This window comes from Neoarius graeffei, chromosome 6, assembly GCF_027579695.1.
Source record: "Neoarius graeffei isolate fNeoGra1 chromosome 6, fNeoGra1.pri, whole genome shotgun sequence".
Taxonomy (NCBI): Eukaryota; Metazoa; Chordata; class Actinopteri; order Siluriformes; family Ariidae; genus Neoarius; species Neoarius graeffei.
This window is the reverse complement of record NC_083574.1, coordinates 52,347,067-52,370,499: the sequence shown is the minus strand read 5'-3', so window position 1 is coordinate 52,370,499 and position 23,433 is coordinate 52,347,067. Positions and strand designations below refer to the sequence as shown.

Below are 23,433 nucleotides of genomic sequence, written 5' to 3'. Positions count from 1 at the left end.
TGGAATGCTTTTCAATTAACAGCTCTGCCTCGTCAAAAGTTAATTAGTGCAATTTCTTGCCGCCTTAATGCGTTCGAGATCAAATGGTGCATAATAATACAGTAAATAGTCCTGTTCCACAACTGTAGGAATCCATATTACATCAAGAACTGCTCAGCTAAGTAAAGAGAAACGACATCCATCATTGCTTTCAGACATGAAGTGTCTCTTAGTTAATAAAAATATAGAAAAAACATTGAATTAGAAGGGGTGTCCAAACTTTTGTCTGGTACTGCATGTTATTATTTACCATCAGCTCTGTGGTTGATAAAGGAAAGTGGTGTATTTTCAGCCCCGGTCTTTCCCATATGCACCTTAGCAAAAATGTTTTCATCTTGCATTTAAATCGCTGGCGGCATGGTGGTGTAGTGGTTAGCGCTGTCGACTCACAGCAAGAAGGTTCTGGGTTCAAGCCCCGTGGCCGACGAGGGCCTTTCTGTGTGGAGTTTGCATGTTCTCCCCGTGTCCGCGTGGGTTTCCTCCGGGTGCTCCGGTTTCCCCCACAGTCCAAAGACATGCAGGTTAGGTTAACTGGTGACTCTAAATTGACCGTAGGTGTGAATGTGAGTGTGAATGGTTGTCTGTGTCTATGTGCAGCCCTGTGATGACCTGGCGACTTGTCCAGGGTGTACCCCGCCTTTCGCCCGTAGTCAGCTTGGATAGGCTCCAGCTTGCCTGCGACCCTGTAGAACAGGATAAAGCGGCTAGAGATAATGAGATGAGATTTAAATCGCTAAATAAAATTCATAATGTGACTCCGACTTGGCTAATAGTTGAGAAAGTAACCAGAATTCCAGCATTAAAATGTGGCATCAGTGTTTTTCAAATGTATCTTTGTGTGCATGTTTATTTGCATCTTCCTGAAGAGGTTCCTGAGGAGGAGTACGACCCTCGATCCCTGTTTGAGAGGCTACAAGAACAGAAGGACAAGAAGCAGGAGGAATATGAGGAACAGTTCAAATTCAGTAAGGCTTCAGTCCACTCTTCACGTTTTCACCACACTGTGATCTGTGTAGCTCCATGTCTCTGCCCATATAGGGTCAAAGCTCGTGTGTGTGTGTGTGAGAGAGATGTTCATGAGTCATTTTTGCGGGCACTGACATGAGATGGCATGCTCTCGGCAGCGCCGTTACGTCTCCGTATCCCTGGAGATGGACCCGTCCTCGGTCTCCCTGGCGACCAGCGGCTCCTTCCCTTGCTCTCAATGCTGAGTTAATTTAAGGGCAGGTTGCTTGATCCATGTAATAACTGCACAAGGCATCCATCAGTCTTTTCTTTTCTTTTTTTAAAAGGCCATCCTAGCGAAGAACAGCAGTTTGAAAGCGGTTTCTGACTCTTAAGAGTCTATCTGTGAGTCTCAGGAGACCCCGCTGTGCTGATTTCTCTCCACAGAGAACATGGTAAAAGGCTTGGATGAGGACGAGGCCCACTTTCTGGACGAAGTGTCACGGCAGCAGTTTCTTGTCGAGAAGATGAGGAGAGACGAGGAGAAGCAGGAGCTTCAGGAATATCGGATATCCTTCCACTTTGTAGCACGCGCACACAAGCTTCCATCACGCAACTTTTGAAGCCCTGGCAGATTTCTGAGTCTGCTTGCTTCCTGCTTTGTTAAACTGATGGTAGAGACAGCTGTCAAAACACAGCAGCTCTCGGGTCATTCAAACACCTCTCGCACCTTGTTAGCGCACCTACTTTTAAACCGCACAGCCGAAAACACTCGGGCCGGTCTGAAAAGAAACAAGAGCGAAGCTGGCAAACAGTTGGATAATTGTGTTCAAGAAGACTTGTTTTAATTAGGTCCCAGCAGTTTTAGACTTAATATTGCACTGTAGGCTGTTTACATTCGTTTGAGTGGAAAGAAGCTTCAACCCAGTTTAAACGGAAATTCCTAATTAAATAAAACCGTGCGCTTGGTAACGGCAATACTAGTGGCGTCTAATTTTTACGTGTTTTTATGCCTCTGCTATTACATTTTGGCAGATAGGAATGTCCATGGTTCGTGGGAAAGTGCCGTAGTCTGTTCTTTCATATTTCAGGGTGGGATTTGACCCCACAGCTCGGGCTTTGTTAAAGACTTTGATGTGGAAGTATTTACCAGCTGTGCTGAGGAAACAGAACACTGTTAACTGGCACACGCTGATGTATTCAACACTTCCTGCACTTCAAACCCAGGACCTAGCAGGTCTTAGAGTATGCAGATATTGTGGGGTTTGTCTTGTTTTTTAAGGAAACAAGGGGTACAATTGTTTATTCTTTCCTGCTGCCAATCAGATATGTGTGCGCAGCGCAAGTCGGAGGACGCGTTGTCGTGGCAACGGAGCCGTTCGGCAGGCTTGCGGCACTGATGTGTAATTGCACAGCGGAGAGCTGTGAACTTCTGTTCCTCAGTGGAATGTAACAATATGGCCTCATTTATCCGTCTTAGCCTCCAGGGGTAGCAGTTTTTCTTAGCCACATTTTCAGGGCATTTTTTTTTTTTTTGAGAAGTCAGTCAGAAGGGATGTGGATTAGATTTCTATGGTAGTTAAAAAAGAACTGGTCTACTTTGTCACTTTTTTTTCCCCCAGTTATGCGCCTGTGGTGTGGAGTGGCATTTAACCGAAATGGTATTTAGACAGGATTAGTCTTGGGTTGTCAGATTTTAGGCGTCGTGTTGACAAAAAACGGCACCACTTTGTGCTTGCGCAAAGCGTTTTCAAATACAGTTTTCACCAAAATGCCTTTTGGGGAAAATGAAATGCTGCATGTAAGACTTTGAAACTGGTCGAAAATATGCTAAGCTACTTGTGGAGCATTTCATAACGCAGTTTGTGCTGTGCTCTCTTAATCTGCCTCGTAGCTACGAGCGCACACATTTAGAGACCCGCAGAGGTGCATCCAAAACCACATAACATGCATAAATATTTAGTACTGTCGCATGCAGTTTGAGATCCGGTATGTGCGTGTTTGTCGTCTTGCAAAACATACCATTCCTAAACCAAGGAAAACAAAATAAAGATAAAAAAGGAGCTAATTCCATTCCTTTTATATGGCTGTATGTAGGCATATTAAAAAAAAACTGGTAGGTTTGGAATGCTACTAGACCCGGCAGCTGTGTTTGTGTTGATAAGGACATGTCCACACACTGGAGAGGTTGTTTTTATCAAGCAAGTCCAAAAACAGGGTAACACATTGTCAGTAAATATCCGTAAATATCCACAGACATGCTAGCTTGCTGAATGTCCTTTCCTTGTCTGGGTTTGGAAGCTAAGCAGTTTTTCCTCTCATTCTGACAGTGTGAGTGCTTTTTTTTTTTGTCCCCTCAATTACTAATCATGTTTTTTTTCCTTTATTAAAAGAAAGAGAATCTTCTGAGTTATGGATTTATTTGATTTTTCCAGTGTCTTCATCTGAGTCTGATTTTACTGGAAAACATACAAGTGTAAAAATTCCCCGTAACTGTTTTTATATATATATATATATATATATATATATATATATATATATACACACACACACACACTACCGTTCAAAAGTTTGGGGTCACTTTGAAAAGTCCTTATTTTTGAAAGAAAAGCACTGTTCTTTTCAATGAAGATGACTTTAAACTAATCAGAAATCCACTCTATACATTGCTAATGTGGTAAATGACTATTCTAGCTGCAAAGGTCTGGTTTTTGGTGCAATATCTCCATAGGTGTATAGAGGCCCATTTCCAGCAACTCTCACTCCAGTGTTCTAATGGTCCAATGTGTTTGCTCATTGCCTCAGAAGGCTAAGGCCCCGGTCACACCGCCCGAACTTTGCTGGAGCGTTCCTTGAACAGTAGGGAGGGGGGGCCGAATTTCGACAACGCTCGTCACCGCGCACAAAATGGGAAAAAAATCGAAAACACGAGCGTTGGCTTAGCGGTGCACCGCTGAAGCCGGTGTTGCTTTAGCGTTGGTTTAGCGGTAGCGAGCGTTCGTTTAGCGGTGACGCGAGCATTGGTATAGCGGCGTTCTGCGCATGCGGGCTTTGGCTCGGCGGGGGTATAAAGTTAGTTTAGCACCAATCATAGCAAGTCTCTCAGCATCCATGGTGATACAGTTTTACTGTAACTTTGAGCAAATTCGATATAGATGAGGTCTGAACTGGGCGACACGGTGGTCTAGTGGTTAGCGCTGTCGCCTCACAGCAAGAAGGTCCTGGGTTCGAGCCCCGGGGCCGGCGAGGGCCTTTCTGTGCGGAGTTTGCATGTTCTCCCCGTGTCTGCGTGGGTTTCCTCCGGGTGCTCCAGTTTCCCCCACAGTCCAAAGACATGCAGGTTAGGTTAACTGGTGACTCTAAATTGAGCGTAGGTGTGAATGTGAGTGTGAATGGTTGTCTGTGTCTGTCAGCCCTGTGATGACCTGGCGACTTGTCCAGGGTGTACCCCGCCTTTCACCCGTAGTCAGCTGGGATAGGCTCCAGCTTGCCTGCGACCCTGTAGAAGGATAAAGCGGCTACAGATAATGAGATGAGATGAGATGAGATGAGGTCTGAACTCAACGGCAGCTCGATTGCAAATGAGCTCCTGGTCCATTTCTCCCCGTATTTATAGCCAAATTCTGGTCCCGCTCCGACACCTCTATACCAACGCCAAACCAAAGTTCATCGCCGCCATGGATAGCTGCTTCAACGCCCGACACCGTTCCAGCAACCCCGTGTCCGCTCATACAACGCTTACAACTGCTCCACCGAAGTTTGTGCAACGCTTAATCGCCGCCCGGGCAACGCTGGCGAAGCAGCGATGGTCCAGCGTTCAGGATTTCTGCGTTGGCCTAGCGGACCCAAGCGTCCACGAACTTGCGTCTAGCGGTGCCAAACTTTGACTGGGCGTTGGTGGAGCGGGGGTGACCTTTGCCGGGGCAGAAAATTGCCCCCTCCTCACCGCTCGCAATATTTTGTGCAGCTCAAAACTTTCGGAGCGGTAGGAGGGCCCCTCGAGAAACATCAGCGGTGGCCGAGCGTATACGGCGTTGCTTTAACGGGGGCCAACTTTTGTTAAACGGTGGTGAACGGTTACGAGCGGTGATGAATTTTATTTCACCGCTCCAGGAACGCTCCAGCAAAGTTCGGGCGGTGTGACCGGGGCCTAATGGATGATTAGAAAACCCTTGTACAATCATGTTAGCACAGCTGAAAACAGTTGAGCTCTTTAGAGAAGCTATAAAACTGACCTTCCTTTGAGCAGATTGAGTTTCTGGAGCATCACATTTGTGGGGTCGATTAAATGCTCAAAATGGCCAGAAAAATGTCTTGACTATATTTTCTATTCATTTTACAACTTATGGTGGTAAATAAAAGTGTGACTTTTCATGGAAAACACAAAATTGTCTGGGTGACCCCAAACTTTTGAACAGTAGTGTGTGTGTATATATTGCATGAAATTGAGTCGTACATGAGTTAAGAGGCGATGAGGCGCGTAGTAGGCGAATTGTAAATTCGATAAATAAAAAACTTTATACAAAATGTCCGACAAAATAATTTCCGCTTAGGGTGTAAACAAACAGTGGAATGCCAGGAGCAATTTATGAAAAATGCTATTATAATAATAATTCTTAAAAAAATTTAAAAAAAGATATGTTCTTACCATCAAATACTTTTTTTTTTTTTTTATTCCAAATTTATTTTATTATTATTATTTTTTTTGTATTTTGGAGGTTTTTGTTTTCGAGTAGAGTTTTTATTTCGTCCTCGGTTGGTTCAGCAACGCGCGCCGCCATTTTGTTTTTTCTCTCCTCACGGTATATGAGCTGATAGCGTAGTAGAGTAGCCAGTGAGAGCGTACGATTGCTCATATCCAGCAAATGTGGATAGAATAAAAAAATACACACACACGAGGATGTATAGAGCAGTTCGTTCTTTGCTCTTTTTTTTAAATTAATTTCCAGTAACTATAGTGAGAATGTAGTAAATTACTAGACATTATTAATTATAAAGATTCTTGAAAATATCAAATGGTTCTGTTATTCGATAGGCTTAAAGAATGGGTATGTATGTATGTGTGTGGTGTCTCCTCCCTGAAAACTGGTCCAGGGTGCACCTGTAGCTCTCCTTAACTCCCAAGTCTCACAGTGCTTTGAAGAAACTGGTGTCCAGTGAAAGTCAAAAGAAGGAGTCGGAGAGAAAGGCTGCACCCAAACCAGCAGAACAGAAGACCAGCCACTTGTCTCAGGCGCACCTACTGGCTGGTGCAGTCAAGCGCCGCAGGTAAGGAGGGATTTCTGGGAGCAGAGGAGATAAGTATCTACATTCCTGGCAAACTTTGGCACACTCTTTTTGTCGTATCGTCAGAGCTTATCTGAAATAGCTTATTGACATTCATATATAGGCCTGCTATCGTTTTTAAATATCCGAACAATGCAGAAAATTGCATTTCTCTCCCATAAAAGCCACTTAACCTTTCTTAGGCCCTAATTAATTTTTGTTCTGATTTCCATGACACACCGACAATACATTCTGACATTCTCCCATTCCTGGAGTATCACAGAGCTGAGTGAGAAATTAAAATAAGGATTAAGCAGCTCTTTCACTCGTGTTTTGTATCTGGATGCAGTTCCTCTCAGTCATCAGAGAGCAGTAAGAAGCAGAAGGTGGAGGAGACGACGACGACGACGGCGGTATCAGCAGAAACAACTGGCGACGGCAGTCAGATAGGTGGGCAGAGGACTGGACACTTTGGGGACCTCAATGACTAATATGTGAACAAACTTTATTTATCTATCTATCTACCTACCAAAAAAAGAGAGAAAAAAAGTGTGCATATTATATGGACAGGAGTGTTGTTTTTTTTTTTAAATTAACTGGGAAATACACCACTTGCATTTTTCATATAAGCTACAGTCGGAGGAAAATGTTTGTACACCCTTTGGAATTTTTTACATTTCTGCCTAAATTGGTCATAAAACATCATCTGAACTCTCCAGCAATCTTAAGAACGAACAAACAGTGTCTGCTTGAACTAAAACCACCCAAACATTTGCGTTTTATCATATTTTTATCGACCATAAGATGGAATTATTCACAGGATAGGGAGGCATAAGTAAGTACACCCTTTGATTTAGTAGCTGGTTGACCCTCCTCTGGCTGCAATAACTTCAACCAGACGTTTCCTGTAGGTGCAGACTAGATGGGCACAACGATCAGGAGAAATCTTGCACCATTCCTCTTTGCAAAACTGTTGCAATTCAGCAAGATTCCTGGGATGCCTGGAATGGATGGCTTTCTTGAGGTCATGCCACATCATCTCGATTGGATTGAGGTTGGGGCTTTGACTGGGCCATTCCAGAATGTGAATTTTGTTCTTCTGAAACCATTCTAATGTCGACTTGCTTCTGTGTTTAGGGTCATTGTCCTGTTGCAGGACCCATCCTCTCTTGAGTTTCAACTTTTTGACAGATTGCCTCAGGTTTTTCTACAAAATATCTTGATATACTTGAGAATTCATTTTCCCATTGATTATAGCCAGTTGTCCAGGCCCAGAGGCAGCAAAGCACCCCCACACCATGATGCTACCGCCGCCATACTTGACGGTGGGGATGAGGTTTTGCTGATGGTGTGCTGTACCGACTTTCCTCCACACATGATGTGGTGTGTTCCCCCCAAACAATTCAACTTTGGTTTCATCAGACCACAATATGTTTTTCCAGTGGCGCTGAGGAGCATCCAAATGCTTTTTCGCGAACTCCAAATGAGCAGAAATGTTCTTTCTGGACAGCAATGGCTTCCTCCGTAGCCTTCTCCCGTGAATCCCATTCTTGTTCAGTGTCTTTCTTATAGTAGATGTGTCCACAGAGATGTCTGCATGTTTCAGTGATTTCCTCAAGTCTTCAGCGGACACTCTTGGATTCTTTTTTACCTCATTGATGATGACTCGCAGTGCCTTTGGAGTGATCTTCGCAGGGCGGCCACTCCTTGGCAGAATAACAACCGTTTCAAATTGTCTCCATTTATACACAATTTTTCTAATTGTAGACACATGAACACCAAGGGTCTTAGAGATGGTTTTGTAACCCTTTTTAGCTTTATACAAATCAATTATTTTGTGTCTTAAGTCTTCAGACAGCTCCTTTGAGCGAGGTATGATGCACAGAACATGCCTCTCATCAAAACACACCTTTTAACTGGTTTTCCAGTGGGGTGGGTAGCTTACGACACACCTCAGTGATTGGACATCAGGTTGGCTCACACCTGAGTCAAACTGTTTAATCATCTAATTAGCTCTTGGATGAGCCTTAGCTAAGGGTGTACTTACTTATGCCTCCCTATCCTGTCAATATTTCCATCTTATGGCCAATAAAAATATGATAACGTAATTGTTTGAGTGGTTTTAGTTCAAGCAGACACTGTTTGTTCATTCTTAAGATTGCTGGAGAGTTCAGGCGATGTTTTATGACCAATTTAGGCAGAAATGTAAAAAATTCCAAAGGGTGTACAAACATTTTCCTCCGACTGTACATCCCAGACGTCGAGATTCAAAACCGTGACCTAAATCTCTGTCACTCAGGAGGAAATCGATGAATTGTTTTGATAAATTTGGGTACTTTTTGTTTGTGAATGCGTCTATATAATAAAAAGAAAATCACATGTTGGCTTGAAGATATGAAGTTTATCTTCTCATGTTGGAAAAACTTGTATTTTTCATTTGAAATACATCGCAGATCTGAGTGACTTATTTAAATAATATTGGCTGGCGTTGAGTGGTATGTCAGAAATATTCCATTCAGTAGGCATGACGGGGCGGCACGGTGGTGTAGTGGTTAGCGCTGTCGCCTCACAGCAAGAAGGTCCTGGGTTCGAGCCCCGTGGCCGGCGAGGGCCTTTCTGTGTGGAGTTTGCATGTTCTCCCCGTGTCCGCGTGGGTTTCCTCTGGGTGCTCCGGTTTCCCCCACAGTCCAAAGACATGCGGTTAGGTTAACTGGTGACTCTAAATTGAGCGTAGGTGTGAATGTGAGTGTGAATGGTTGTCTGTGTCTATGTGTCAGCCCTGTGATGACCTGGCAACTTGTCCAGGGTGTACCCCGCCTTTCGCCCGTAGTCAGCTGGGATAGGCTCCAGCTTGCCTGCGACCCTGTAGAAGGATAAAGCGGCTAGAGATAATGAGATGAGATGAGTAGGCATGATATTGAACGAGTTGAAGACGAGTTTAAGATCACGCTGGCTGAATAGAATATATCTAATATACCATTAAAAAAAAGCCATTATTATAATACAAATGCATTCCTTTCAGGTGTTCAGTACGTCTCGTCTCATCTCATCTCATTATCTGTAGCCGCTTTATCCTGTTCTACAGGGTCGCAGGCAAGCTGGAGCCTATCCCAGCTGACTACGGGGGAAAGGCGGGGTACACCCTGGACAAGTCGCCAGGTCATCACAGGGCTGCACATAGACACAGACAACCATTCACACTCACATTCACACCTACGGTCAATTTAGAGTCACCAGTTAACCTAACCTGCATGTCTTTGGACTGTGGGGGAAACCGGAGCACCCGGAGGAAACCCACGCGGACACGGGGAGAACATGCAAACTCCACACAGAAAGGCCCTCGCCGGCCACGGGGCTCGAACCCGGACCTTCTTGCTGTGAGGTGACAGCGCTAACCACTACACCACCGTGCCGCCCCATTCAGTACGTCTTTTTCTCTTTCAAAATTTCTCTCAAAATCTTCTGTATTTGATGAAGCAAACCCGGCGGCCATGTTTGTTTACAAATTGTCACAGTCGCTCACGAGCGCAGAAGTTTTGCATCTCCGACGTGTGACGTCATGTTGTCTTGACAACCATGCAGTATCGTAAACCATATTCAGCGCTCATTCTCCATTGGGTAGAGTGACGTAATACACCTACGATAAGCGATATGCTAACAATATTGCATGCTGTCAAACCAAATGAATGAAACACGCTAGAAGGGAATAGAACACACGTTTTTCTTCCACCAAAAAGTGTCCTGTAGGTATAATAATTTCTGATATTTCACTCTGATGACGTCACTTCCAGTATTTTTCCCTCTGACTAGATGTGCATTGTCAAAACGGTTCAAAATTCAAATTCTTTTGAGTGGGTTTTTTTTTGTGGATGTGTCCATATAATATAAAGAACATTACACAGTGGTGCAACTTTATAGTATATGAAGTTTATCTTCTCATGTTGAAAAATGTATCACTCATTCACATTGCTCTCTCGTGATATATACATTCACCACTCAAAGGTAAACTTCATGTCTTCACGTAACTGTGTAATATCCTATCTAGGTTTCTTATGTATACAGCGCCCTCCACAATTATTGGCACCCCTGGTTAAGATGTGTTAAAAGCCTTAAATTCAATTTTTATTGCAGAAGCATAATCTCACACTGAAAATTGTAGAAAAATGTAACCCTTAACTCAAGTGAATTAAAAAAAAAAAATCCCTGACTAAGAAATAATTTTTCATAAAATCACCTGTTCCATAATTATTGGCACCCATAATTCCTAGAAAATAAATGTAATTGAAGCATTTCTGTCATTTCTACTGTAGTTTATAAAGTTGGTCAGAGTATTTAGGAACCTTTAATTAGTAATTCATCACATCCTGTTTCCCTGGGGTATAAATATGATGTGGCACAGAGGCCTATTTCTCTTATCCACTCTTCAACATGGGAAAGACAAGAGAACACACCATTCAAGTAAGGCAGATGTGTGTCGACCTTCATAAGTCAGGCGATGGCTACAAGAAAACTCGCCACTCACCTACACCTGCCCATATCTACAGTCAGAGGAATCAAGAAGTTTAAAACAACTGGAACAGTGGCAAACAAGCCTGGACGAGGATGCGAGTTTATCTTGCCACCATGCACAGTGAGGAGGATGGTAAGAGAAGTAAAAAGTTGTCCAAAGCTCACTGTTAGAGAATTGCATCAAAGAGTAGCATCTTGGGGTCACAAAGTCTCCATAACAACCATCAGGCGCTATCGACATGCCAACAAGCGGTTTGGGAGGCATGCACGGAAAAAGCCTTCTCACGTAAACGTCTGGAGTTCGCCAAGCGGTACTGGGACTTCAACTGGGACCGTGTGCTTTGGTCAGATGAGACCAAGATGGAGCTTTTTGGCAACAAACACTAAGTGGGTCTGGCGTAACACAAAAGATGAGTATGCAGAAAAGCACCTCATGCCCACTGTGAAGTATGGGGGAGGATCGGTGATGCTGTGGGCCTGTTTCTCTTCCAAAGGCCCCGGGAACCTTGTTAGGGTGCATGGCGTCATGAACTCTTTGAAATACCAGGACATTTTAAATCAAAATCTGGTGGCCTCTGCCCGAAAGCCGAAGACAGGTCGTCACTGGGTCTTTCAGCAAGATAACGACCCAAAACATGTGGCCTAATCTACACAAAAATGGTTCACCAGACGCAAAATCAAGCTCCTCCCATGGCCATCTCAGTCCCCAGACCTCAACCCAATTGAAAACCTGTGGGGTGAGCTGAAGAGGAGAGTGCATAGGAGAGGACCCAGGACTCTGGATGATTTAGAGAGATTGTGCAAAGAGGAATGGTTGAATGTCCCTCTCTCTGTATTCTCCCATCTTGTGAAATGTTATTAAGAATATTAAGTGTTGTCTTGTTGGCAAAAGGGGGTTGTACAAAGTATTAACATCAGGGGTGCCAATAATTGTGGCACACATGATTTCATGTAAAATAATTATTTCTTAATGTGGGATTTTTTCCCCACTGAATAAATGCATTTAAATTAAAGGTTGGATTTTTCTCTTTTGTTGCATTGTTGTCCTATATTATTATTTAAAAAAAAAAGAATTTATTAGAAGCCTAAGAACATATCTTAATGAGGGGTGCCAGTAATTGTGGAGGGCGCTATCTTTGTTTATTTATTTATTTGTTTGTGCCTACTTTATGGTGTGGAGGGTGTTTATTACCATATATGTCTGTATTCAGAACAGGAAACAGGGGAACAGAAACCAGTGCCCAGGGCAGGAGTGACACGAGGGGGCATGCTCCACCGACCCTCTGCAGCCATGTGCGTGGGCATCCTGCCAGGGCTTGGGGCCTACTCGGGCAGCAGTGACTCAGAGTCGAGCAGTGACAGTGAAGGTAGCGTGGAAGGAACCACCTCTCCCATAAAGTGCCACAGACTCTTCAGATAGACACACTGATGAGCCACATGGTCATCCACTGTTATTTCTCCCATATTACCTCTTGGCTCCTGCCTTGTTTTTGCCCCTTTAGCTGGGTGGATCACAGTTGCTTGGTCTCTTATGACACTATAAGCTCAGTAGTTTGCCGTGTCTCAATTTTTAAATCTGCAGTTCTGGATGTGCACATTTTACTTTAAGTCTTTTTCCTTATTTGGTTTAATACTAATTAAAGGCTGTTTTAACAGTAATTGGCACTGTGGTCATTGATGTGCATTGAAATGTGACTCCTCCCCCATCATCCCCGTATTACATTCCATACAGTTTAAATCCCTGCACCTAAACCTGGCGACGACACCCTACACATCTCCGTGGTTTCTACCGTGCTGCTGACCATGAGGACGACGACTGACGTCTGTGTGTCAAAGAGAAGGCTGCTTTGTCATTTTATCAGATTTCTTCAGTACCATCATATGAGAGAAGCAGACTGTTACGAGTAGTGCTGGTTGGAAGATGTGGAAAAAATGAAAAATGTCTTTCAGGAGTTTTTTTTTTTTTAAGCGCTGTAATGCTAAAAATGCTGGATATTTTATGAACTGTTCCCTATAAGGATATGAAAGTGTGTGAAAGCTGGATGGAACATTAAAGCCAAAGGGAAAAGAAAAAAAGAAGTTGGTCGTGATTTTTTTTTTTTTTTTCCCCCATCCTGGAGTTAGAGTTTAAAATGAATGTCACTTTAATCAAGTACGTTTAAGCAAATGAAACCTCACTGATTGCAGAAGTGTGCTCTGCATACGCCATTAAACATTCTATAAACACATGACTATAGGTTAAAAACCTCGCTGAGGATGCACACGTGATGTGATGTGATGTGATGTGGTCTCAGGACACGTGCTTCACTGCTAGCAACACCTCAAGTGAAATTTATTGACCTGAGTACTGTAACAAAAAAGACTGACCAAACTGTATAAAAGCAAAATCCATCACCTTGACCATAATACTATACAACTGACAAATTACAAAGCACTACAGAAAAGATTACAATTATGAAAGATAATCTCTTAAAACACACAAATATACATTCAAAAGGTTTTCGGCCCCTCTGAATATTTAGCAGAGGATCCTCCTGTCTAGTTCTCCGTTCGTCTGAGGGCTGGAATTGAGAACCCCTGCGTTAGAGGAGTTAGTGTCTGACGCACATATACACACACATAACCTTACATTGCATCTTGTTTTAGAACTTGGCATATGTAAAACCAATAAATAAAAACATTTATTTATATTAAAAACAATTATTTATAGAAAGGCATGCGCTTTGTCCTTCAGAATGGTCAAGGATTTTTTTTCTGTAAACAGTAAGTAGATTTTGGCAACATGCAGTGTGAGCTTCAAGCTTTCACTCCGGCATCGTGTTTCTAGGTGACAGGTTCCTCTGTTTGAAATACTGGGTAACCTGTTGAGGCAGCTCGGCCAATACTGATTTGGCTAAAGTTTCCTTCGGGGCCTGTGAGAAAAGCAAACACAAACATATAACGTACATCAGTTGATGCCATTCCAGAAATAAGGATTGATTGTTAGGTTCCTGAAGCTGTGATCAATTCTAACTCTGAGGCAGATGCACTGATTGGGTAATGAAGTGGTGAACGCGCTCAGTGCTTGAAATGAATTTCAATTTGTGGCGAAGGATGCCGCAGGGAGCATTGTGTCCGCGCTCTCGCACTGTTGAGGAAGTCACGTGGTCTGCAAAACACCCACTCCTACTCCCACACAAAGCTCTGGAGCTGATCCAGAACAGCGAGCCACCACACTCAGCCTCGTAGCGCCCACAGTATTGATTAAATGAGTAAGCCAACACCTTAAGGTCAAATTACATGCTGTAATATTGACAGCATAACACCATAGTGCAGTGACCTGTAACCTGTCTCAGCAACAATAATGTGCATAAAAGCCGTGTGCAAAAACGTGTCCTTACATAACAATATCAGGGATGGAAGAGCTTATGAAGTAGAAGTGGGAGCTTATGGTTGAAACAATACAGAAAGAAATTTCACCAGAAAAAAAAAAAAGAGAGAGAATGAGTACTCAACATTGCGGAAGTCCCTGAATGGGACAAACTGTACGATGTCCCTGACTGCCTCTTCTCCAGTGTAGGAACGTAGTACGCTGCTGTCTCCATCCAGAAATTCCATTGCTGCAAAGTCGGCATTGCCCACTCCAATAATAATGATGGACATGGGCAGTTTGGCAGCTTGTACTATGGCATGGCGTGTCTCGTCCATGTCACTGATCACGCCATCAGTAATGATCAGCAACGTGAAGTATTGCTGCAGTTCACAGAAAGAACAGAGAATGTGGCATGAGATAAATAAAGGTATAAATTATTCACTTATGGCAGCTGACAAATAAATATTTTAGTACTTAGGATATGTGTTTAAAAGAACAGTCCGCCAACCCTGAAACAATTTTATGATTAGAAAAATAATGATTATAATAATACAATAGGTGTCGTGTAAGTTGAAATTTAACAAGAGCTACCTCAAAGTTCAGTTCATACAAATTAAAAACGAACTTGTTCATGGTCATAGTTCACATTCATTTCTTCCAAAGTTTTTACTAAGCTGCTCTGAATGACCAGCAATTCCATCCATCCATTATCCGTAACCGCTTATCCTGTGCAGGGCAAGCTGGAGCCTATCCCAGCTGACTACGGGCGAAAGGCGGGGTACACCCTGGACAAGTCGCCAGGTCATCACAGGGCTGACACATAGACACAGACAACCATTCACACTCACATTCACACCTACGGTCAATTTAGAGTCACCAGTTAACCTAACCTGCATGTCTTTGGACTGTGGGGGAAACCGGAGCACCCGGAGGAAACCCACGCGGACACGGGGAGAACATGCAAACTCCGCACAGAAAGGCCCTCGCCGGCCACAGGACTCGAACTCAGAACATTCTTGCTGTGAGTTGACAGTGCTAACCACTACACCACCATGCCGCCCATGATCAGCAATTAAAAATATCAACTCCATCTACCATTAGAAAGCTCTTGGAGTCTACTTGGAGTCTCCCTACTCCTGGTGCCAGAGTGAGCGACGCTCACTTTCACATTCATTAGTTGCAAACTGATTCATTCAGTTCACTGTTCACCATAAATACGAGCACATTCAATAAAACAGCACTTACTTAGTGTGTTCATGCAAAACACTAAATAAAATATGTTTAGATTATGGATATTTATATACTTGAAGTCATGGCACGGTGGTGTAGTGGTCAGCACTGTCGCCTCACAGCAAGAAGGTCCGGGTTCGAGCCCCGTGGCCGGCGAGGGCCTTTCTGTGTGGAGTTTGCATGTTCTCCCCGTGTCCGCGTGGGTTTCCTCCGGGTGCTCCGGTTTCCCCCACAGTCCAAAGACATGCAGGTTAGGTTAACTGGTGACTCTAAATTGACCGTAGGTGTGAATGTGAGTGTGAATGGTTGTCTGTGTCTATGTGTCAGCCCTGTGATGACCTGGCGACTTGTCCAGGGTGTACCCCGCCTTTCGCCCGTAGTCAGCTGGGATAGGCTCCAGCTTGCCTGCGACCCTGTAGAAGGATAAAGCGGCTAGAGATAATGAGATGAGATGAGATATTTATAACGCGATATTTAAAAATAATTACGTAACAAACTTTTCTCAGCGTCACACACTTGCAGGAGACATCTATGTATATGCTCAGCTTTGCTGTTGCTTTGCAGAAACCCAGGGGGCATGAGACAGAGAGATGGATCTCTATCAACCTTCCCTCCCCGTATGACTTCAAATCTCAGAGCAATAACATAAATCTAAAGCTGCACGACAGACTTTGTTGTATTAGTTCTTAGCTCATACAGTGAGACAGTAATGTAAACGACTTAATGGTTTGAAGCACTGCGCAGTGTAATGCAATACCTACGAGACTACTGCATTTCAAGGCTTGAATTTAATTTGGGCACAGATTCAAAATGTCCTTCTTTAAAAGCAAATCCATGCAGAATATCCCTTATTCATTACAGTTGCATCCAAACGTGTGCAAATTTGAGTGCAGGGAATGGCATGTAAACAAATCTGCATTTGATTCATAGAACTCAGACATCAAAACTAATCATGATTTGAGCTCAAATGGTGAATCAGCTTGAACTATGTGGATCATTTTTCTCGTGAATTTGTTCACCGAGTCCCACCCACCAGCCAGCTCTAGTCTATCACATGACAGCTATCAAACAGGCAGAATGAGGGCTAACACATGTAACATACAAAGACAGCCAACCGCATCTTTTCAAACTGCTGCTCATACAGCATCACAGGGCGCTCTGAGGAACGCACCATCTGCCCTCTTCCACATACATGAATTTACAGACACCTGTGATTGGCCAGGATTTTTGTGATTAATAATGTGATTAGCATACACAACCAATCTTGCTTCCTTGGCTCCCAATAAAGGATGGGTGTGGCATCATCAAGAATTGAACTTTCAAATTCCTGACAATAGGGTAGAAGCTCTTCTGTTGCACCACTTAGGAGCTGACTCTCATTTCCATCCATCCATGATCCGTAACTGCTTATCCTGTGCAGGGTCGCCAGAAAGCTGGAGCCTATCCCAGCTGACTACGGGCGAAAGGCGGGGTACACCCTGGACAAGTCGCCAGGTCATCACAGGGCTGACACATAGACACAGACAACCATTCACACTCACATTCACACCTACGGTCAATTTAGAGTCACCAGTTAACCTAACCTGCATGTCTTTGGACTGTGGGGGAAACCGGAGCACCCGGAGGAAACCCACGCGGACACGACGAGAACATGCAAACTCCGCACAGAAAGGCCCTGTCAGCCAGTGGGCTCAAACCCAGAACCTTCTTGCTGTGAGGCGACAGTACTAACCACTACACCACCGTGCTGCCCTATCATTTACATATCCTATGCGTACAGCTCCAATTTACCATTATATACATAGAGGATATTACACAGTGGCGCAATTATATGAAGTTTATGTTCGAGTGGTGAACATATTCACGAGTGAGCAAAGCGAATGAGCAAGATAATTTTTCAATACAAGAAGATAAACTTCATATCTTTGCACCACCGTGTAATATTCTTTTTATTATATAGACAAACCCACAAAAAACACGCAAGTTAATCAAAAGGATTTTCATTTTAAACCGGTTTGCCATTTTGACAATGTGTGTCCAGTCAGCAGGAAAACACTGGAACTGACGTCATGAGAGTGAAGATATCAGGAACTATGTCGCTCAGATCCGAAATGCGAGTTGTTCAACACGAGAAGATAAACTTCATATCTTCAAGCCAACATGTGATTTTCTTTTTATTCTATAGACACATTCACAAACAAAAAGTACTCAAATTTATTAAAACATTTCATCGATTCAGCGGCATGGTGGTGTAGTGGTTAGCGCTGTCGCCTCACAGAAAGAAGGTCTGGGTTCGAGCCCTGTGGCCGGCGAGGGCCTTTCTGTGCGGAGTTTGCATGTTCTCCCCGTGTCCGCGTGGGTTTCCTCCGGGTGCTCTGGTTTCCCCCACAGTCCAAAGACATGCAGGTTAGGTTAACTGGTGACTCTAAATTGACTGTAGGTGTGAGTGTGAATGGTTGTCTGTGTCTATATGTCAGCCCTGTGATGACCTGGCGACTTGTCCAGGGTGTACCCCGCCTTTTGCCCGTAGTCAGCTGGGATAGGCTCCAGCTTGCCTGTGACCCTGTAGAAAAGGATAAAGCGGCTAGAGATGATGAGATGAGAATGAGATGTTACTCAATGTCCCGGATGTAGCTTGCATGAAAAATACGAGTGGCGTTTTTCCCAGTAAAACACTTGTGTCTATATAGTAAATTTCATTTATATAAAATGCCCCCAATTTACACAGGTGTTGCAATAGTGATTCATTCAAAGCATTCAGCAGGTTATTAAACTCTGGGTCACACCTGCGCACACAACAGACTTTCTCTAGACAGCACGTGCAACGAAGTGACTCTCAAGCGCGCTCTGAACAGTGCGCACCTCTAATGATGCACACTTGCCTCGGATTAAGGCACAATCAGCGCACTCATACAAAGACACTGAAGACTCACTCAAGTTGCGAAGTATTGCATTGTTAGTGACACATTACCGAGCCTTGTTGTCATATTGTTCTCCTGGTTTCCTGATCCCTCTTCCTTGTTTTTTTGGATTCTGCTTTTGTCTGTGCCTTGGATAGTCTGTTTGTGCCTCACTTGACCCATTGCCTGTTTACTGTTCATGATTTCTGCCTGCCGTATTGGACTGTATACCTGATCGTTGCTTTTATAATAAACTCTTCTGCACTTACATCCAACCCGTTTATTGACACTCTGAGGAAAGAACTAAATATGGAGAGAGAAAAAGTACATTACAATGAAGTTGACTTAGAGTTAAGTGAGTTTATGGTTAAATTTTTATTCATTTCACAACACATACACTACCGTTCAAAAGTTTGGGGTCACCCAGACAATTTTGTGTTTTCCATGAAAAGTCACACTTTTATTTACCACCATAAGTTGTAAAATGAATAGAAAATATAGTCAAGACATTTTTCTGGCCATTTTGAGCATTTAATCGACCCCACAAATGTGATGCTCCAGAAAGTCAATCTGCTCAAAGGAAGGTCAGTTTTATAGCTTCTCTAAAGAGCTCAACTGTTTTCAGCTGTGCTAACATGATTGTACAAGGGTTTTCTAATCCTCCATTAGCCTTCTGAGGCAATGAGCAAACACATTGTACCATTAGAACACTGGAGTGAGAGTTGCTGGAAATGGGCCTCTATACACCTATGGAGATATTGCACCAAAAACCAGACATTTGCAGCTAGAATAGTCATTTACCACATTAGCAATGTATAGAGTGGATTTCTGATTAGTTTAAAGTGATCTTCAGTGAAAAGAACAGTGCTTTTCTTTCAAAAATAAGGACATTTCAAAGTGACACCAAACTTTTGAACGGTAGTGTACTGTAGGTTAGATTAACTGGTCAGACTTAATGAAAGCTTTTATTTATAAGACTATATTCGCCAAGTTTCCATCCTGAACAACAGACAAATTTCATATAAACTAACTACTTGATGAAAATAATCACACAAAATCATAATCAGCAAAGTATGAAATGCATACTCCAAAATTGAATGAAATCATGTCTGGAGTGTTTCAATAACCTCAGAAAATGTATGATAAACAGCTCATCTGCCCCAAACCCCACATCTAAGGCAGCTGTTGGTGGTGTCTCTTGGGCAAACTCTGGTTACTCAACTGAAAGACTAATGAGCTGTTGAATATCCACATCAGAGCATTTTGATTCACATGACACTAAACTGCATTTATTATATTTTAGTACGAGGTTCCTGTGTGAGCAGCTGTGATTATCAAAGCTCTCTGCTATTTATCGTACTACTTATACTTGCTATAAATACCGACGAAAATGATTTTGATTATTTAACTCAAAATGAAGCATTTTTCAGCTTGTTAATATGTGATGCTCAAATGTATACACACCCTGACCAGCTGCCAAAGATGAAACTGCTGAATAAAGAAACTGTCTGTAGAATTTGTGTATACTTGTTTAGCATTAGCTTTGACCATGTGCAACATTGATGAATGAGGGACATTGTTTTTCAGTGGATATCAATCAAACATGACAGCAAGTTTTCCATATAGTAAAAACTTTGTTTCTCACTGAACGTCAAACTGTCCATCAGAAGGAGGCTAGTAATGACACTGATGCACAAACAGATACACTAGTGTTCTTTCACACTTTCCCCTCCCATATCTTTGATGCTAACATGGGAGGGGAGGCTCACACACACACACACACACACACACACACACACACACACACACACACACACACACACAGTAACCATAACAATGCTCTTATCAGTCCTAGTTCATCTCAGCTAATTAACCACCCTAATCTAGATTAGATTTAATAATAATAATAATAATAATAATAATAATAATAATAATAATAATTGGTTTAACTCTGATGATAAGGAGGTTGTTTGCATGCTGATTAGTTAGCCAATACAAGCCAGAACCGTTAAGAGTGTTGTTATGGTTACAGTGTGCACGTCTCGTAAGCTACTTTGTTATATCAGCACAAAAGGTGCTGTGGCCATTGCTCCCCCCAAGTGTGAAAGCATCCTTACACGTCCTTTCCACCCAAGTCACACTGTCCTTCTCACAAGAAAATGTTCCGTGTTCTTACACTTCTGTCGCTTTTCTGTTCCTTTTACTAAACAGACATTTAGTGAGTGTTTAAACATACATGAAATGGAGTAGTAATATATTTTTTGAAGTTCAACTTCTAAGCTTTATGGCAAAGCCTTATGTGCTTTAAGGCTAGGGGAGGTAATTTATTTTAGAAGCACTTTTGTTAGGTTTCTTGAAATTCTCTTTACATCCCGAGTCAAATGCTCTGACAATAAAGAGAAAAATAATTTACCTGTTTGCATTCTGCCTGTGCACTCACTGCATATGACCAGAGTCTTTTACAACCCCGATTCCAAAAAAGTTGGGACAAAGTACAAATTGTAAATAAAAATGGAATGCAATAATTTATAAATTTCAAAAACTGATATTGTATTCATAATAGAACATAGACAACATATCAGATGTTGAAAGTGAGACATTTTGAAATTTCATGCCAAATACTGGCTCATTTGAAATTTCATGACAGCAACACATCTCAGAAAAGTTGGGACAGGGGCAATACGAGGCTGGAAAAGTTAAAGGTACAAAAAAGGAACAGCTGGAGAACCAAATTGCAACTCATTAGGTCAATTGGCAATAGGTCATTAACATGACTGGGTATAGAAAGAGCATCTTGGAGTGGCAGCAGCTCTCAGAAGTAAAGATGGGAAGAGGATCACCAATCCCCCTAATTCTGCGCCGACAAATAGTGGAGCAATATCAGAAAGGAGTTCGACAGTGTAAAATTGCAAAGAGTTTGAACATATCATCATCTACAGTGCATAATATCATCAAAAGATTCAGAGAATCTGGAAGAATCTCTGTGCGTAAGGGTCAAGGCCGGAAAACCATACTGGGTGCCCGTGATCTTCGGGCCCTTAGACGGCACTGCTCACATACAGGCATGCTTCTGTATTGGAAATCACAAAATGGGCTCAGGAATATTTCCAGAGAACATTATCTGTGAACATAATTCACCGTGCCATCCGCCGTTGCCAGCTAAAACTCTATAGTTCAAAGAAGAGGCCGTATCTAAACATGATCCAGAAGCGCAGACGTCTTCTCTGGGCCAAGGCTCATTTAAAATGGACTGTGGCAAAGTGGAAAACTGTTCTGTGGTCAGATGAATCAAAATTTGAAGTTCTTTATGGAAATCAGGGACGCCGTGTCATTCGGACTAAAGAGGAGAAGGATGACCCAAGTTGTTATCAGCGCTCAGTTCAGAAGCCTGCATCTCTGATGGTATGGGGTTGCATTAGTGCGTGTGGCATGGGCAGCTTACACATCTGGAAAGACACCATCAATGCTGAAAGGTATATCCAGGTTCTAGAGCAACATATGCTCCCATCCAGATGACGTCTCTTTCAGGGAAGACCTTGCATTTTCCAACATGACAATGCCAAACCACATACTGCATCAATTACTGCATCATGGCTGCGTAGAAGAAGGGTCCGGGTACTGAACTGGCCAGCCTGCAGTCCAGATCTTTCACCCATAGAAAACATTTGGCGCATCATAAAACGGAAGATACGACAAAAAAGACCTAAGACAGTTGAGCAACTAGAATCCTACATTAGACAAGAATGGGTTAACATTTCTATCCCTAAACTTGAGCAACTTGTCTCCTCAGTCCCCAGACGTTTACAGACTGTTGTAAAGAGAAAAGGGGATGTCTCACAGTGGTAAACATGGCCTTGTCCCAACTTTTTTGAGATGTGGTGTTGTCATGAAATTTAAAATCATCTAATTTTTCTCTTTAAATGATACATTTTCTCAGTTTAAACATTCGATATGTCATCTATGTTCTATTCTGAATAAAATATGGAATTTTGAAACTTCCACATCATTGCATTCCATTTTTATTTACAATTTGTACTTTGTCCCAACTTTTTTGGAATCGGGGTTGTACAAGGCTAGGCAGACATATTGCAGATATATTGGTAAAGTTGGGCGGTATGGTGATGTAGTGGTTAGTACTGTACCTCACAGCAAAAAGGTTCTGGGTTCAAGCCCAGTGGCTGATGGGGGCTTTTCTGTGTGGAGTTTGCATGTTCTCCGGGTGCTCCGGTTTCCCCCAAAGGCATGCAGTAGGTTAACTGGCTACTCTAAATTGCCCATAGGTGTGTGAGTGTGCAGAAAGGAACTGATCACCCTACTGCTCCAAGTCAACCAAACATGGTTTGGCAGTGACTATGATGATACTCGTAAAGTTAGCGAGCTCATTGGGAGTACTAACAAATGCCTTGTTTATATTTATTATGATAATCTCATCTCATCTCATTATCTCTAGCCGGGTCGCAGGCAAGCTGGAGCCTATCCCAGCTGACTACGGGTGAAAGGCGGGGTACACCCTGGACAAGTCGCCAGGTCATCACAGGGCTGACACATAGACACAGACAACCATTCACACTCACATTCACACCTACGGTCAATTTAGAGTCACCAGTTAACCTAACCTGCATGTCTTTGGACTGTGGGGGAAACCGGAGCACCCGGAGGAAACCCACGGGGAGAACATGCAAACTCCGCACAGAAAGGCCCTCGCCGGCCACGGGGCTCGAACCCGGACCTTCTTGCTGTGAGGCGACAGCGCTAACCACTACACCACCGTGCCGCCCCTATTATGATAATGTTCGGTGTTTTCTTGTATGTGAATGAGACATACAGTATTTGGATATGACAAATTATGTACTCCGCCCCCAACCCCTATTTCCCTACCCCCGCCTTCCACACGCCAACACTTTCTCTCATGGACTTGTGCTCCAGCAGGAATCAGGCAGTGTGCGTTCAGGTGCTTTGGAGGAGTGGCTTTGGAGGGAACCCTGAAGGGAAGGGGTGGGATTTTTTAGTTGGTTACTTTCAAAATCTAGCATTTTATGCTGGTTTGTCCAACATTACCTACCCTAGCTTTAACAGTGAAATGACATACGGGAGCACTGCAAAAAATTGAAAACTGAATTTGAGGAGAAAATTCCTTAACACTTGTGAAATTATCTTGCTGCATGGACAGATAATTTTATTTGACAAGACATT

General features: G+C 43.0%; 2 protein-coding genes across 6 annotated transcripts in view; one reads left to right on the top strand and one right to left on the bottom strand.

The window, feature by feature from the left end:
• The window catches only part of psme3ip1 (proteasome activator subunit 3 interacting protein 1), a 30,618-nt gene extending 17,787 nt beyond the window's left edge, over window positions 1–12,831 (top strand). For 2 of the 3 annotated variants that reach the window (XM_060923824.1, XM_060923823.1), the window contains exons 4-8: window positions 906–1,004; window positions 1,432–1,554; window positions 6,117–6,252; window positions 6,599–6,699; window positions 11,970–12,417. In XM_060923824.1, the coding sequence (XP_060779807.1) occupies window positions 906–1,004; window positions 1,432–1,554; window positions 6,117–6,252; window positions 6,599–6,699; window positions 11,970–12,178 (668 nt within the window). In that variant the 3' untranslated portion in view covers window positions 12,179–12,417. Of the gene's footprint in view, window positions 1–905; window positions 1,005–1,431; window positions 1,555–6,116; window positions 6,253–6,598; window positions 6,700–11,969; window positions 12,418–12,490 lie in introns of those variants that run through there. The other variant, XM_060923825.1, reaches the window with a different exon arrangement.
• Window positions 12,832–13,073: 242 nt separating this feature from the next.
• The window catches only part of cpne2 (copine II), a 108,144-nt gene continuing 97,784 nt past the window's right edge, over window positions 13,074–23,433 (bottom strand). For all 3 annotated transcript variants that reach the window (XM_060923820.1, XM_060923822.1, XM_060923821.1), the window contains exons 15-16: window positions 14,254–14,490; window positions 13,074–13,670 (exon numbers count right to left, since the gene is read on the bottom strand). In XM_060923820.1, coding sequence (XP_060779803.1) covers window positions 13,563–13,670; window positions 14,254–14,490 — 345 coding nt within the window. In that variant the 3' untranslated portion in view covers window positions 13,074–13,562. The remainder of the gene's footprint in view (window positions 13,671–14,253; window positions 14,491–23,433) is intronic.